The sequence below is a fragment of the Ylistrum balloti genome, unplaced genomic scaffold, assembly GCF_031769215.1.
Source record: "Ylistrum balloti isolate Yb309-2 unplaced genomic scaffold, AGI_CSIRO_Ybal_v1 Utg370754, whole genome shotgun sequence".
In the NCBI taxonomy this organism is placed as follows: domain Eukaryota; kingdom Metazoa; phylum Mollusca; class Bivalvia; order Pectinida; family Pectinidae; genus Ylistrum; species Ylistrum balloti.
The window spans coordinates 873,173-888,992 of record NW_026782443.1 but is presented as its reverse complement, the minus strand read 5'-3'; the positions used below and the strand labels follow the sequence as shown (position 1 = coordinate 888,992).

The window sequence follows — 15,820 nt, the reverse complement described above, 5'->3', positions numbered from 1 at the left end:
TAGTGTTGTATACTTGTTTCCTCGTTAGTGTTGTGTACTTGTTTCCTCGTTAGTGTTGTGTACTTGTTTCCTCGTTAGTGTTGTGTACTTGTTTCCTCGTTAGTGTTGTGTACTTGTTTCCTCGTTAGTGTTGTGTACTTGTTTCCTCGTTAGTGTCGTGTACTTGTTTCCTCGTTAGTGTTGTGTACTTGTTTCCTTGTAAGTGTTGTGTACTTGTTTCCTTGTTAGTGTCGTGTACTTGTTTCCTCGTTAGTATTGTGTACTTGTTTCCTTGTAAGTGTTGTGTACTTGTTTCCTCGTTTGTGTTGTGTACTTGTTTCCTCGTTAGTGTTGTGTACTTGTTTCCTCGTTAGTGTCGTGTACTTGTTCCCCCGTTTGTGTCGTGTACTTGTTTCCCCGTTAATGTTGTGTACTTGTTTCCCCGTTAGTGTTGTGTACTTGTTTCCTCGTTAGTGTTGTGTACTTGTTTCCTCGTTTGTGTTGTGTACTTGTTTCCCCGTTAGTGTTGTGTACTTGTTTCCTCGTTAGTATTGTGTACATCTTTTCTTGTTAGTATTCTGTGTTTGTGTCCTCGTTAGTGTCGTGTACTTGTTTCCTCCTTTGTGTTGTGTGCTTGTGTCCTCGTTAGTGTTGTGGTGTGTTTGTGTCCTCGTTAGTGTTGTGTTCTTGTTTCGGCGTAAGTGTCGTATAATTGTTTCCTCTTTGTGTCATTTCCTGTTCTCTTCTAAATATCGCTTCTTTATTCCCCAAGAACTTTTGCACCGATCAATTTTTTTTTATAAAAAGTATTCTTGTTATCATAACCCTGGAAGTGTTATCACATTACACATTGATTATTTTCATCACAGATGCACATGGAAGAGTAGGACTGGACTATGACCTGAAGGAGTGAGATCTCAGTATGACATGGAGGAGTGAGATCTCACTATGACATGAAGGAGTGAGATCTCAGTATGACCTGGAGGAGTGAGATTTCACTATGACATGAAGGAGTGAGATTTCACTATGACATGAAGGAGTGAGATCTCAGTATGACATGGAGGAGTGAGGTCTTACTATGACATGAAGGAGTGAGATCTCACTATGACATGAAGGAGTGAGATCTCAGTATGACATGAAGGAGTGAGATTTCACTGTGACATGAAGGAGTGAGATTTCACTGTGACATGAAGGAGTGTGATGTAATTTGAAATCCTGTTGTTTCTATTAGTGACGTCATAATTTTCTAGTGCCAAAATGTTGTATCACAGATACACAGATGAATACATTCCCTTCCATTTCCTACTCGAATTAAAAATTTTACTTCAACAGAGGTTGGTGAAATGAAAGATTCTCAATTCATTTCCTGAATTTTAAATTAATAGAAACTTATTTAAGATTTGCTATGTATGGAAGTCTCTCAGGGTTCCTGGTGAATTTAAAGAATACTTTGATTTTGTTATCCTTTACTTCGCATATCTTAAAAAGGTTTAGTGTGTTCTGCTGCCACAAATGGCAAAACTTTCATCTTGATTTATGTTTTGAAAACCATCTATGATCGAAAGAAGCAAACTCAAACAGATTAAAACGATTTTGTATTGTCAGAAAATGACATTAATGCTTGTAACAAGTTTTTTTTCACAATTTACGTACTTAAATAATTACAGACGAAAAATTTCAATTATTGTTTTTTTGAATGATAACATACCTGTTGTATTTCTCTTCTATATCTCAGTCTCCGCGTTCTATCATCCTGAAATTACACCGATCCACTGAGACTGTCCAGGAAACATCACGATCAGAAAAACTTACTAAAGAATTAATTCACCTGATACACAAACACATTTCCATAAAAAATTCCAGAAGGGAAAAAAATGATTAGGACTTTGGTAATAGGCCCGTCTTGGTTAAATGAGACGGAGTGAGTGTGCTGTTATTTCCTATCGTAAAGCTCCAGGCTACTACCGTAGTACGTATTACTCTGTCGGAATCCAGTCTGGAGAACAATGCCCGTGATTGTTTAATCAAGTACCTTACCGATGTCTAACAGTCGGTACGACCTTCTCACCTGTCAACAGGTGAGACAAACTATTCCCCTACATGTGTTTTGAGCGCTGCTACACAGTATAGGACCGCATGTAAGTGTCACGTCAGCAAATCAGCGATTGAATACACGAAGTACGTCATGTTTATTATACACTTATTGTGAACGTTCCTGAACTGTTGTATAATTAATATTCATAAATATACCAAACATATTTTGGCTACTTAAAGTTTAAAAAGGAACGATATCGACAACAAACAAACACGAAAAAGTCGAAATAAACGAAACAAAAAAAAAAAAAAAAAAAACTGATTAATATTCTAATGTGATTACATTTGTAAGTAATTGTCACGCATTTGAGGTATAAAGTATGTTTATGTTAAAGGACAATGTATTGTAAAGGCCAAAATATACTGAAGGTCGGAATATTGAATGAAGTTTCCAATATTGTATTGTGTTAGATTCGTATTCGAGTTTTAATCACTTTTTTCGCGCCTATGACCCTTGATATGAGAAAATATCAAGGAAGTTTTCGTTTTGTTCAATATCTCAGGGTTGGAAAGGAATGTAATACTGAAGTTTTACAAATCCTTTTATAAATCGAAGATGCTGTTTATCCTGTGGAATTAATTTTACAGAGTAAACTTATAAGAAATAAAAAAGCTGTTTAAGATGACGACTTTCTTCGGATAGTAATTTTGTCGTAAAAATCGAAAAAAAAGTTATATTCCTATGTGCCGTAAAGATTGTAAAATTCATCATTCTCTGGTGGTAATTGTGCCGTAAAGATTGTAAAATTCATCATTCTCTGGTGGTAATTGTGCCGTAAAGATTGTAAAATTCATCATTCTCTGGTGGTAATTGTGCCGTAAAGATTGTAAAATTCATCATTCTCTGGTGGTAATTGTGCCGTAAAGATTGTAAAATTCATCATTCTCTGTTGGTAATTGTGCCGTAAAGATTGTAAAATTCATCATTCTCTGGTAGTAATTGTGCCGTAAAGATTGTAAAATTCAACTTTCTTGGATTGTAATTGTGCCGTAAAGATTGTAAAATTCATCATTCTCTGTTGGTAATTGTGCCGTAAAGATTGTAAAATTCATCATTCTCTGGTGGTAATTGTGCCGTAAAGATTGTAAAATTCATCATTCTCTGGTGGTAATTGTGCCGTAAAGATTGTAAAATTCATCATTCTCTGGTGGTAATTGTGCCGTAAAGATTGTAAAATTCATCATTCTCTGGTGGTAATTGTGCCGTAAAGATTGTAAAATTCATCATTCTCTGGTGGTAATTGTGCCGTAAAGATTGTAAAATTCATCATTCTCTGTTGGTAATTGTGCCGTAAAGATTGTAAAATTCATCATTCTCTGGTGGTAATTGTGCCGTAAAGATTGTAAAATTCATCATTCTCTGGTGGTAATTGTGCCGTAAAGATTGTAAAATTCATCATTCTCTGGTGGTAATTGTGCCGTAAAGATTGTAAAATTCATCATTCTCTGGTGGTAATTGTGCCGTAAAGATTGTAAAATTCATCATTCTCTGGTGGTAATTGTGCCGTAAAGATTGTAAAATTCATCATTCTCTGTTGGTAATTGTGCCGTAAAGATTGTAAAATTCATCATTCTCTGGTGGTAATTGTGCCGTAAAGATTGTAAAATTCAACTTTCTTGGATTGTAATTGTGCCGTAAAGATTGTAAAATTCATCATTCTCTGGTGGTAATTGTGCCGTAAAGATTATAAAATTCATCATTCTCTGGTGGTAATTGTGCCGTAAAGATTGTAAAATTCATCATTCTCTGTTGGTAATTGTGCCGTAAAGATTGTAAAATTCATCATTCTCTGTTGGTAATTGTGCCGTAAAGATTATAAAATTCATCATTCTCTGTGGTAATTGTGCCGTAAAGATTGTAAAATTCATCATTCTCTGGTGGTAATTGTGCCGTAAAGATTGTAAAATTCATCATTCTCTGTTGGTAATTGTGCCGTAAAGATAGTAAAATTCATCATTCTCTGGTGGTAATTGTGCCGTAAAGATTGTAAAATTCAACTTTCTTGGATTGTAATTGTGCCGTAAAGATTGTAAAATTCATCATTCTCTGTTGGTAATTGTGCCGTAAAGATCATCAAATTCAACTTTCTTGGATTGTAATTGTGCCGTAAAGATTGTAAAATTCATCATTCTCTGGTGGTAATTGTGCCGTAAAGATTGTAAAATTCATCATTCTCTGTTGGTAATTGTGCCGTGAAGATTGTAAAATTCATCATTCTCTGGTGGTAATTGTGCCGTAAAGATTGTAAAATTCATCATTCTCTGGTAGTAATTGTGCCGTAAAGATTGTAAAATTCAACTTTCTTGGATTGTAATTGTGCCGTAAAGATTGTAAAATTCATCATTCTCTGTTGGTAATTGTGCCGTAAAGATTGTAAAATTCATCATTCTCTGTTGGTAATTGTGCCGTAAAGATTGTAAAATTCATCATTCTCTGTTGGTAATTGTGCCGTGAAGATTGTAAAATTCATCATTCTCTGGTGGTAATTGTGCCGTAAAGATTGTAAAATTCAACTTTCTTGGATTGTAATTGTGCCGTAAAGATTATAAAATTCATCATTCTCTGGTGGTAATTGTGCCGTAAAGATTGTAAAATTCAACTTTCTTGGATTGTAATTGTGCCGTAAAGATTGTAAAATTCATCATTCTCTGTAGGTAATTGTGCCGTGAAGATTGTAAAATTCATCATTCTCTGGTGGTAATTGTGCCGTAAAGATTGTAAAATTCAACTTTCTTGGATTGTAATTGTGCCGTAAAGATTATAAAATTCATCATTCTCTGGTGGTAATTGTGCCGTAAAGATTGTAAAATTCAACTTTCTTGGATTGTAATTGTGCCGTAAAGATTGTAAAATTCATCATTCTCTGTAGGTAATTGTGCCGTAAAGATTATAAAATTCATCATTCTCTGTTGGTAATTGTGCCGTAAAGATTATAAAATTCAACTTTCTTGGATTGTAATTGTGCCGTAAAGATTGTAAAATTCATCATTCTCTGTTGGTAATTGTGCCGTGAAGATTGTAAAATTCATCATTCTCTGGTGGTAATTGTGCCGTAAAGATTGTAAAATTCATCATTCTCTGTTGGTAATTGTGCCGTGAAGATTGTAAAATTCATCATTCTCTGGTGGTAATTGTGCCGTAAAGATTGTAAAATTCATCATTCTCTGTTGGTAATTGTGCCGTGAAGATTGTAAAATTCATCATTCTCTGTTGGTAATTGTGCCGTGAAGATTGTAAAATTCATCATTCTCTGGTGGTAATTGTGCCGTAAAGATTGTAAAATTCATCATTCTCTGTTGGTAATTGTGCCGTGAAGATTGTAAAATTCATCATTCTCTGTTGGTAATTGTGCCGTGAAGATTGTAAAATTCATCATTCTCTGGTGGTAATTGTGCCGTAAAGATTGTAAAATTCATCATTCTCTGTTGGTAATTGTGCCGTGAAGATTGTAAAATTCATCATTCTCTGGTGGTAATTGTGCCGTAAAGATTGTAAAATTCAACTTTCTTGGATTGTAATTGTGCCGTAAAGATTGTAAAATTCATCATTCTCTGGTGGTAATTGTGCCGTAAAGATTGTAAAATTCAACTTTCTTGGATTGTAATTGTGCCGTAAAGATTGTAAAATTCATCATTCTCTGTTGGTAATTGTGCCGTAAAGATTGTAAAATTCATCATTCTCTGTTGGTAATTGTGCCGTAAAGATTGTAAAATTCATCATTCTCTGTTGGTAATTGTGCCGTAAAGATTGTAAAATTCATCATTCTCTGGTGGTAATTGTGCCGTAAAGATGGTAAAATTCATCATTCTCTGGTGGTAATTGTGCCGTAAAGATTGTAAAATTCATCATTCTCTGTTGGTAATTGTGCCGTAAAGATTATAAAATTCATCATTCTCTGTTGGTAATTGTGCCGTAAAGATGATAAAATTCATCATTCTCTGGTGGTAATTGTGCCGTAAAGATTATAAAATTCATCATTCTCTGGTGGTAATTGTGCCGTAAAGATGATAAAATTCAACTTTCTTGGATGTAATTGTGCCGAAGAGATTGTAAAATTCATCTTTCTCTGTTGGAAATTCTCGTTACAAACTACCACACCAGAGTATAATACCGTAGAGGGGCGGCATATTTTTGTTAACTGAGATATTTATATTGTCCGACATCTCTCTTAAGTTTCCAGATTTTCCCTGAAATGAATCCTTTTTTTATAATCGTTCAAGCTTCGAGTTCGATACTCGCGGATTACATTACAAGTAGGGCGAACCGATCCTCAAGAAATAAAACTACACTATAAAAGACCATCATTTTGATAGTGAATTTAATAAAAGTCATACATACTTGACAGCAATCATAAAAGTAAATTTTCCAAGGTCGGAGCGTAACCCTGAAATGTTTTGCGAATACAAATAATTATTGTCCTCAAATGAGAAATCCGTATGTAATTTGAAGTGCCGTATTACATAAGACTCATACACTGAGGTGTGATGATGTAATTTCAATTCATCATTATTGCAAATAACGGTCATTGGGCAAATTTAAGAGAGGGTGTGCGCCGGGTGCGCCTCCCACTGGATCCGCCAATGAAAACGTTTTTATTGTAGAACGAAGTAACAACATCCACAAACCGTGCAGGGTATTATCTAAAACCATCGGCCGATCATCCGCTTTTGCACAAATAAATTACAAGTGGAATTTTTCACACGCCATCGAAAAGGTATGCTGAAAATCTATGGACTTTTGTTATACAAAGAAACACCAAAACACACTACTTTTTCAAAGGACAATAGCCAAACTCGGCTAAAAATACATTATCTCTAACCCTAGCTAGTAAGAGATTGACATTTAGAAGCTGGTACCAACCACGGTTCGAATCTTTTAGTCATATATATTGTCAAAATATCAGCGTTGTCTTTCATCAAATCAATGGCGAGGATTTGTCCACGAAATCGTCCAATCATATCCATTGTTAGAACGCCATTTCTTAAAATAGTTTGTGCATGGTGTGTGATAGATTTTGTTTCATTGAAAACAGTCACATGACGGGATTGACTAAGTCTTCGACACGTAGAGGCGGCAGTTGTCGAGGAGACCATAACGTATTGTACAATAGAGTTTGTATGACGCTGAACCTTACCAGCAGCTTCGACATATTTATTTCTATAGCTATTGAGTTCCGAATCTTCTCCAATTTTGTCTGTTCCCTCATGTGGTTGATTTGCGTTTCCAAGAAAGAGTCCAAGTGTCACAGTTTCAGATAATTCTCTCAGCGTTTTGCTTGATGCAGAGCTATAGAAATCAACAGGAAGAAAAACTGACAATCCCACCTTCCGTTCCCCAGCATATACAGCCAACGTGTTTATCGTCAGGTTAACAGCACTGTTAAAATATTCTGAGAAAAGGAACAATCCGAATTTTTCCGAATCTGCGGGATCTACACAACTTGACATCACGGCGCCTAATCCCTCTGGAATCCCGGGGGAGTTCACGGTGTCAAAGTCTGAGTAAGTCTGAGCCGAACTGTTCCAAAAATAAACTTGTTTGTTGAATATTCCAAGTTCATTCCGATAGGCAGTTATGGTACTATTATCTTCTGACGTTGTGTAAAATTTGTCGATCCATTCTACAGCGTTTCTTGAGCCAATATCTTTCACAATATCCTTTTCGAATTCGCTGTCCAGATTGAGTATGACGTAATCGTCCTGATGGAGGTTGGTCAAAAGCCAGGTGACCAGATCCACGGTATCAATCATGTCTCTTTGTTCCACCATGCTGGCAAAACCATTGTTTGTTGCTTCGATTTTCGTTTTCTGTGTATAGACAATTTTTGGTGTGTAGAGTGTATGTTTTAGGTATGATTGATAGAATAAAGAATAAGATTCGTCGGGTAGGAAAGTAAATATGTCATACTTATGAGAGTCGGGATATGTTTTGTGGAATAATTCCAATGTTAACGGAAATGTTCCGCCACAATTCACAAACACCTTCCTCGGAATATAGTCACGGAACTGAACACTCATATCCTTTTTGATTTCCACTCCATCTCTATCCTTCGGTTCGTGTATATTCTTTGCATGTGGCATCTTTTGTTTTGATGAAGCCACTTCCGGTTTTAGTACAGATGATTTTCCTACATTTTTGTTCGTATCTCGTCTCACAACCTGTTCGTGATCAGGATCAAAAGTCACGTGGTCGAGCGTCACGAGGTAGTGATACATGAAATGACCACATATAATTCCGATTGCCATAACAGCGACCACACCGACACAACGTCCAAACGTCCGGAAAGGGCGGGTACCGGAAACGACGGAGACACTGCGTGACAATTGTCTTTTTATACCCATATCGGTATTTAGCACCATTCTCAGTTCAGTGGCAGTTCGTTGGACTTATATCTTGTATGTAATTACCTGGCGAGTGTTATCTCTCCAGGTCAGCACAAACCATATCTTTATATTTCAAAGCACCAGGCAAGGTAAACGTCCATAACAAGGTCACTAGACTAGAATTACACTATATATATGATCAATAACAACAGATTAAAATAGTGCCAAATAAAATATTTAAGCCGTTAAGAAAGAAAGAAAACAAAAATACTCCCAATTTGAGTTTCTGAACATTCCCCAAAAATTTCAGCTTAATGACTACAGTGGAACTTAAAATGGAGTTTAAAATGAGTTTTTATAAGATGGCGGCCATATTGCATTTTAGGTCGACTCCCCAAAAAATAATCTTAAGATCATTTCAGACAAATTTCATCTTGTTGAGTTTTGAAAGAAGTTTAGAACATGTATTGTCCAGGGAAACCATGATCGCATTATCATAGCTTTTGATGAGGCTGAAAAATAACAAAGTTTTAATCTTTGTTTTTTCTAGATGGCGGCCATATTGGATTTCGCACTGACCTGAAAAATAACAAAAATCGGTCAGGGTCATGTCAGCTCAATCCCATTAATGGAATTTGAGAACGACGGACAAAACATGTTTTCTTACATGTAAGACCTGTAATATTTGTATATACCAAAAGAGAGAACTGAGAACTAGTTACGTGTATGTATACTTATGGACTAAACAGATGTGAAAAACCTCATTGAAAATAGAGTTTGGATGTGAAAAATACAGCAAAAAGGCATTGTAAAAAAACAAGCTTTAAATTGTCATAAGATAAATCTTAGAGACAACTTACGTTTGTTCTGCCAAATAAGTAAAGATTAGTATAGGATTCAGTGTATAAACATACAGACTTATGAATGCCTGGAAACAGCATTGATTACAGGTACCAGTAACTGGTGAGTTCATAAATGAATTAATTCTTCTTCTTCATATATAGAAAATAGAATGAAGAGAAAATTGGTTTTCTTCCAATTTAAAAAAAAAATGGTGTCTGGAAGGTATACGACAAGGTGGTCCTACATGTGCTTGGTCCTTCTGGATTGTCTGTAATGTCTCCTATAACCCGTATAGTACTCTACATCACATTGAAAGAAAATTACTTTTCAAAATTTATCAGGGTGTTACAACCAATCTATATCTACCAATTTAATAGTGGTTCACCAGACTGATTTCCTATATTTTATTTGTTCAATCAAACAAATCAGGCACAAATAATCCCGACTCAGAAACGCCTTCTCCCAACATACTTACATATTACTTAGATGTAACAAGCAGGTATAGTACAGTAACAATCCTTGTACACACAGGGTTCAGTGTAGGACCGATCCCCCGTACAACATGTTTCCCTCAGTACCTTGATGTAGACCCTACACTAGTATGGGGGTCTGTGACGGACCGATCCCCGTACAACATGTTTCCCTCAGTACCTTGATGTAGACCCTACTCTAGTATGGGGGTCTGTGATGGACCGTACAACATGTTTCCCTCAGTACCTTGATGTATACCCTACACTAGTACAAAAGTAAGTCACTATTCATAAAAATTGTTTCAGACAAAACTTCCATAATATCCTTTGTATGGAAGATGTATTTTTCAGAGCTTATAATTCGAAATTGATCCAACTATCCCGCCCTAGGAGGCCAAGAGACACATTAATATAAAATTGATTCTCTTTCACCTAACAATGCGTCAGACCAAATTTGGGCAAAATCAATTTATTCCTACAAGGGGACTAGAATCTTTTTCTAGAATTGGCTCTATTACCCTTATTTGGTCATGTCTTCCCTTGCAAGGGGGATCAATACTTACTGTTTATACAAAACTGATTCCCCTTCACCCAAGAATGCTTCTGACCAAATTTGGGCAATATCCAAAGAATTTACTTTATTTCTCCTATTGAGCCCCACTTCTCCCGCCCCAGGATGCTTCATACCAAGTTTGGACAATATTCATTAATTCCTACAGAAGGAGTAGAATTTTAAAGAATTTACTCTATTTCCCCTTCTATGGCCACTCCTCTGGCCCCTGGGGGCCAAGAACCAATTTCTATACAAATTTGGTTCCTCTTCTCTCCTGAATCCCAAATTTGGACAAAATCTGTTAGTCGTTCATGACTAGTAGTGATTTTTAGTACAATGTTGGCGGACTCATGGTGGGCGTCACACGATGGTATTTACTCACCAGTCCTTCAGACCAGTAGTGATAAAAATGAAACAACAAATGCTTTTTATCTCATTTTGTTTTTATTAATAAATGGCATCTGTAGATAACTAGCACTATTTTTCTCTGAGTACACCAACATGTGTGCAAATTCACACACATACATGTATGTACACACACTGGTCACATCTTGTTACAGGTGTAGGTGAAACAGTATCATTGTTTTAATTCTACACTCAATATTAACTTTGTTAAATTAAATTTTTCTTTCAAGTGTGATTTCAAAATGCATGCTACAGAAATTACAGAACTACAAAATCGTGAAACTTCTAAAAATTCTAATCTAATATCTCATTCATATTCAAAATGGAAGTAGTTACTTACAGAAGCAGGATTCAAGGGTTTACCTAACTTTACAATCACATACAAATCCCTTCATACCTGAACAGCAAATCCATTAAACCAGATAAAACAAAATCTCTAGGAACAAAGCTGATAATCTTTCAATCACAGATGATAAATATGTAAACATCACATGAGTAATAGGGATCTTGCAAATTCCCTTTTTCCCATTGTTAACATAAAAGCATTATTCCAGCAATCCAACATACATCATTCTAGATACTCCAGGGGTTACAATCACTTTCACTTTCTGCACCCCTCTGGAACTTGGCAGAATTGAAGTTTCCATGTGAGACACCTTGTGGACAAGACGAAAAGGCTAATTTGAGCCTTTGATTTACATCAAACAAATCTCGAGGTCTCATAACAGTATATTGTATTGGTTTTGAAGTTGGGTGTTGGTCTTTTGTACTCTTCAAAAAGAGCTATCAGCCTGTGATTGGTCAGTTAGTTTTCTCCTGGGACCAATCAAAATACTTCACTTGTGCCTTCCAGGGGAGCAAAGAGTGAAAGTGATTGTAACCCCTGGAGTATCAGTGATGAACATACATATCACTTCTGGAAAGTTTTCTACACATAAACCATAAGGTACCATACATATACAAGTAATTTTTACCTTTCTCCAAGCATATTTGTCTGTGATTGTAATGTAAATTAACATGCAATAGAATGGACTTCAGGGATTCCCTCACCCTCATCCTCTCCCTTATAACATGTTGATTTCAATTTTTATTATGTTTCCCTTTCTAAGTTTGTCTAGAAATTCAGGTAATAATAAGAAAGTGTAGAATTAAGGTGTACAAACCGTTACCTGGGTTCTTACAGGCTTTGAATAGTACCGTAATTACTGCTGTAATTTTGACCAAAAAATATACAGAATGTAATGCTGAAAAAATGATGTTCTTTTAAGAAATCTGGGATCTTCATAGTACAATTACTCAATTGACTCATTACAATATAATATGGCACAGATGACAATTCTTGCCGAATTTTAAAACTACATGTTTTTACGATGATAAATGTTCATACCTCAAAGGAGTGAAAATTGGTCACAGAAACACACCATTCTTTCTCTTTTAAAACTCCATGGTAGATATAACACATTTATACAAAACTTGTGTTCTATCAACAACTTAAAATGTTTTTTATGGGAAAATGAAAGCTGAGTTTTTGTAAAAGGGTTCAAAACCATGAATTGAATAAATTTAGAAGCATGAATGCCTGTGTACTTCTTTAGTTGCACTGTCCTGACTTCATTGCTGTGGTAGTGAGTTCCTGAGGTAGATACATGTATATATTACTCAATTTGTAACAATGCTGGACATAATCAGTTTAAAACCCAATAAAGAATTTTCTATTACACAACACAGATATAAACTTACCACCGTTTACTAATAACATTTCAAATTTCTCTCTTATGCAAACTTAATACCAATTTCATCACACAGGTTTAAAAGAAAAAGCAAATACATCACACACATCTATAAAAGCTCTGTACACTCTGATGACCATGGAATATTTCCTTAACGAAGCACTACAAAGTAGTCAACAGGAAACAAGGAATTATTTCTAAATACAGAACCATTTATAGTCTGAAGCTTTAGCACTAGATTTCTTATAGAAACTTTCATTCACAGTCAAAATAAAAAATCTTCAAATCATGAAACAAAATCACTTCATTCTGAAAATCCAACAGAAAACTGGTATTGTTTACTGTTTACACCATATCTTTTTTTTCATTAAGATTTTCACTTCTAAAAAAAAAACAAAACATCCTCCACTCGCACATTAACATATCATTCTTCATGGTGTTCTAACAGGTTTTCCCAACACCAAGTGTTTTTAATATCAAGACAATGAAAATAACACAAACTTGCTGAAAGAATGTGACCTTGCTTTCAAATATTCATGTTTCCCTGGCGTAGCAGTCCATGTCATCCATACAGTATGATTACATTAAAGTTTTGGTGTTTTATGTGCGACACTTTTCGTGGCTCTAATTGCCTTCCCTTTAATGTCCTGGTCCTTTAAGAGAGGTACAAAACCGGAATTATTTGTAGGATCTACAAGTTCCATGTTGAACAGTTTTGTTAAGACACTATGGAATTCACTACTTGATTTATTCGCACGAAGTTTGAATTTTTGATAGACTAGATTTTGTATGATTCTACCTAGATAGAAATGATTTGAATATATCCAAGCTTTCTTCATTTGTATCACTTCATCACTTTTCTCTGCGCTTTCCTTGTAAACACATTTTTCTTCAACAACCTGAAATTGAAGGAAATATTATGGAATAATTCAGAGGTACTAGCAGTCACTTTTCTTTCAAAGTGAATCAAGAAATACTGAATGTCAACACTTTATAAAGTCTTTTTCTTAATTTGTTTTTAACCGTGATGGTTATATTTGCACATTTGCTAAAGAAAATGGTGGGATATATGTTTTCTGATCTTCAGATGAGAAATTAAATTGATTTTTTTCAATAGCTGACTTTCAACAATTATCTTTACGAGTTTAATAAAAAGAGGAGGAAGAAGAAGAAGAAAAAAAAGACATCAGGATCTATAAAATCAAAAAAGCAAAATAAAATGTTCTTCAAAACTTAACTCTGTGGACTAATTATCAGGCCTTAACTGTGAACAGCTTAATTTTTGTGGCCCATTATTTGTTTGGCCTTAACTGAAAATTGCTCAATGTTTGTGGCATATTATTTGGCAGCGTATGCCTTACTGTTCATTAATACTTAAATTTATGATTAAAAGAATTCTTGTCTAGTGTGATTTATAGTATTTATCATATTACCACCACAAGAAATATTGTTTGTTTTTCCTAAAAGATGCCTTTTTACAAGCTGTAAGTTCTTATGACCTATGTTTCGTGTGTAGGTTGATGGTATATATTATATTTACAGCTAAGTCTTTGTGACCTATGTTTTGTGTGTAGGTTGATGGTTTATATTATACTTACAGCTAAGTCCTTGTAACCTATGTTTTGTGTGTAGGTTGATGGTATATATTATACTTACAGCTAAGTCCTTGTAACCTATGTTTCGTGTATAAGTAATCATTGTTTTTGCGACAGGATCTACAATGGACTCCTCTATGACCCAGGTCTTTTTGGCGCGGGTGTGGAAGAGCATGTTCACCACCTTCTCAGCAGAATTATTAGACTTGTTGATAAGCCTCTTTGTAAATAGCTTGCCTTCAATAATCTTACGGGACAGCACATCCTCCGAAATGATATGTTTACTAAAATAGATATAAATGGCATTGAACAGATATTAAAAATGAATTTTATAACTGAGACCACTTTTAAACCCAAAATGATTGGTTGTACACTATATCATTAAGGATTGTCCTACGTTAATTATAGAGGACCTGTTTGTGGTAACTGAACTTAAAAATCTATCAAATGTATTCCAAAGAGTAAAACTTGCAGATGGGAGTGAAGAAATATTTGAAAAGACAGACTTTGTTATTGGAAAGATCAAGAAAAAAATGGGGCACTGTTACGTTTTTTTTTCTTTTAAATTAAAATGGAATGCAATATTCATGAAAACCATTTAAGAAAAGTTCGGTGTCCAATACCTTTTGTGTAAGGAATATTTCTGCCAATAGGTGGTAGCAACTTGATCCCATTGGAAAGGAAATATGTAACTTCCACTGTAGAATTTCATAGCTGCATTTGGAATGCTTCCACTCCTATCACCTGTCAAAGAAGAATTCATAGTGTTTACTAATTTAATCATCAGTGTAAAATCTTAATCTGATCCTATCATGTATACCTAAATGAATATTGCTCAGAAACCAAAAGTGAAAATAAAAATCACCTTGTGCTTGATGCGAATGTGCTTTTAACAATCAAATATACATCAATCAGATCAATAAAAATAAACAAATTCATGTTGATTCTAATGGCTACAAAGTGCAGTTATCCAATATGATTACATTGCTTTTCATCTCTGCTCTAACTAATAATGTTTGACTATCATGGTAGTTTTCACTTCCAGTTCTTGTGGCCTATATAGTCTCCTCAGTAACTTTAATATAGAACTTCACTATGTCTCTGCGTAATTTTGGAAAAAATGGGTCCTGGAATTGTCTAAAAAAAATTCATGAATTGCTTGTCATCTGTTTGTTACAAAAATGTATGTTCCATTTGAAAATTATTCAGATTTCTAATAGATCTACTGATGATTAGGAAAGGACTAGTTTCTTGATCTTTTGGTATAATAAACATCTCAGGGTAAGTTTATTCAAATTTATTTCCTGTAGCTAAGATACAGACTGTCTCCTAAATATATCCCTTCATAACTGCTCTAGGTGATAGGGGCGATAACTCAAATCTAATGCACAATACCATAAATTTACCAGTTACATCAACTTATGTAGCTCATTTATATTTAAACCACAAGGCATTAACTAAATAACAATGTCATTTAATGATTGACCGTGAATTTAAAAGTAGCTACTAAAGGTCTGGGGTGTCATAAGCACGTGTGTACCTGTCCTTAACACAAATTTGACAAATCGTCTCGCTATGTCATCACTCAGTTAGTTTTTAAAGCACACTAAATTTTCTTTATCACGCTAAATTACATGCATTTCATAAGATTATATGTAATTATCTTACAAATTAGTCACGGAATCCACTGTCTACTTCAGAGCTTCTAAAACGTGTTCGTTTCGGCCGTTATCGGGTGCCGTTTCTCTTCCTTGCGGTCACATTCATTTCAAGGTCAGCTGAGCGCTTACAACCCCTGTACAGGTTTTCAAGCGTCCTTACTACCGG

The 15,820-nt window shown here is 35.0% G+C and overlaps 1 protein-coding gene across 1 annotated transcript; it reads right to left on the bottom strand.

Annotated features, from left to right (window-relative positions):
• Positions 1-10,709: 10,709 nt before the first annotated feature.
• Positions 10,710-15,732, bottom strand: LOC132558072 (PRELI domain-containing protein 1, mitochondrial-like). The gene is made up of 4 exons (XM_060222595.1): positions 15,662-15,732; positions 14,617-14,737; positions 14,055-14,277; positions 10,710-13,297 (listed from the first exon to the last, which is right to left on the bottom strand). Exons 2-4 carry the CDS (start codon positions 14,703-14,705, stop codon positions 12,983-12,985), a joined length of 627 nt encoding a protein of 208 aa, XP_060078578.1. The 5' UTR covers positions 14,706-14,737; positions 15,662-15,732; the 3' UTR covers positions 10,710-12,982.
• Between the last annotated feature and the right edge of the window lie 88 nt (positions 15,733-15,820).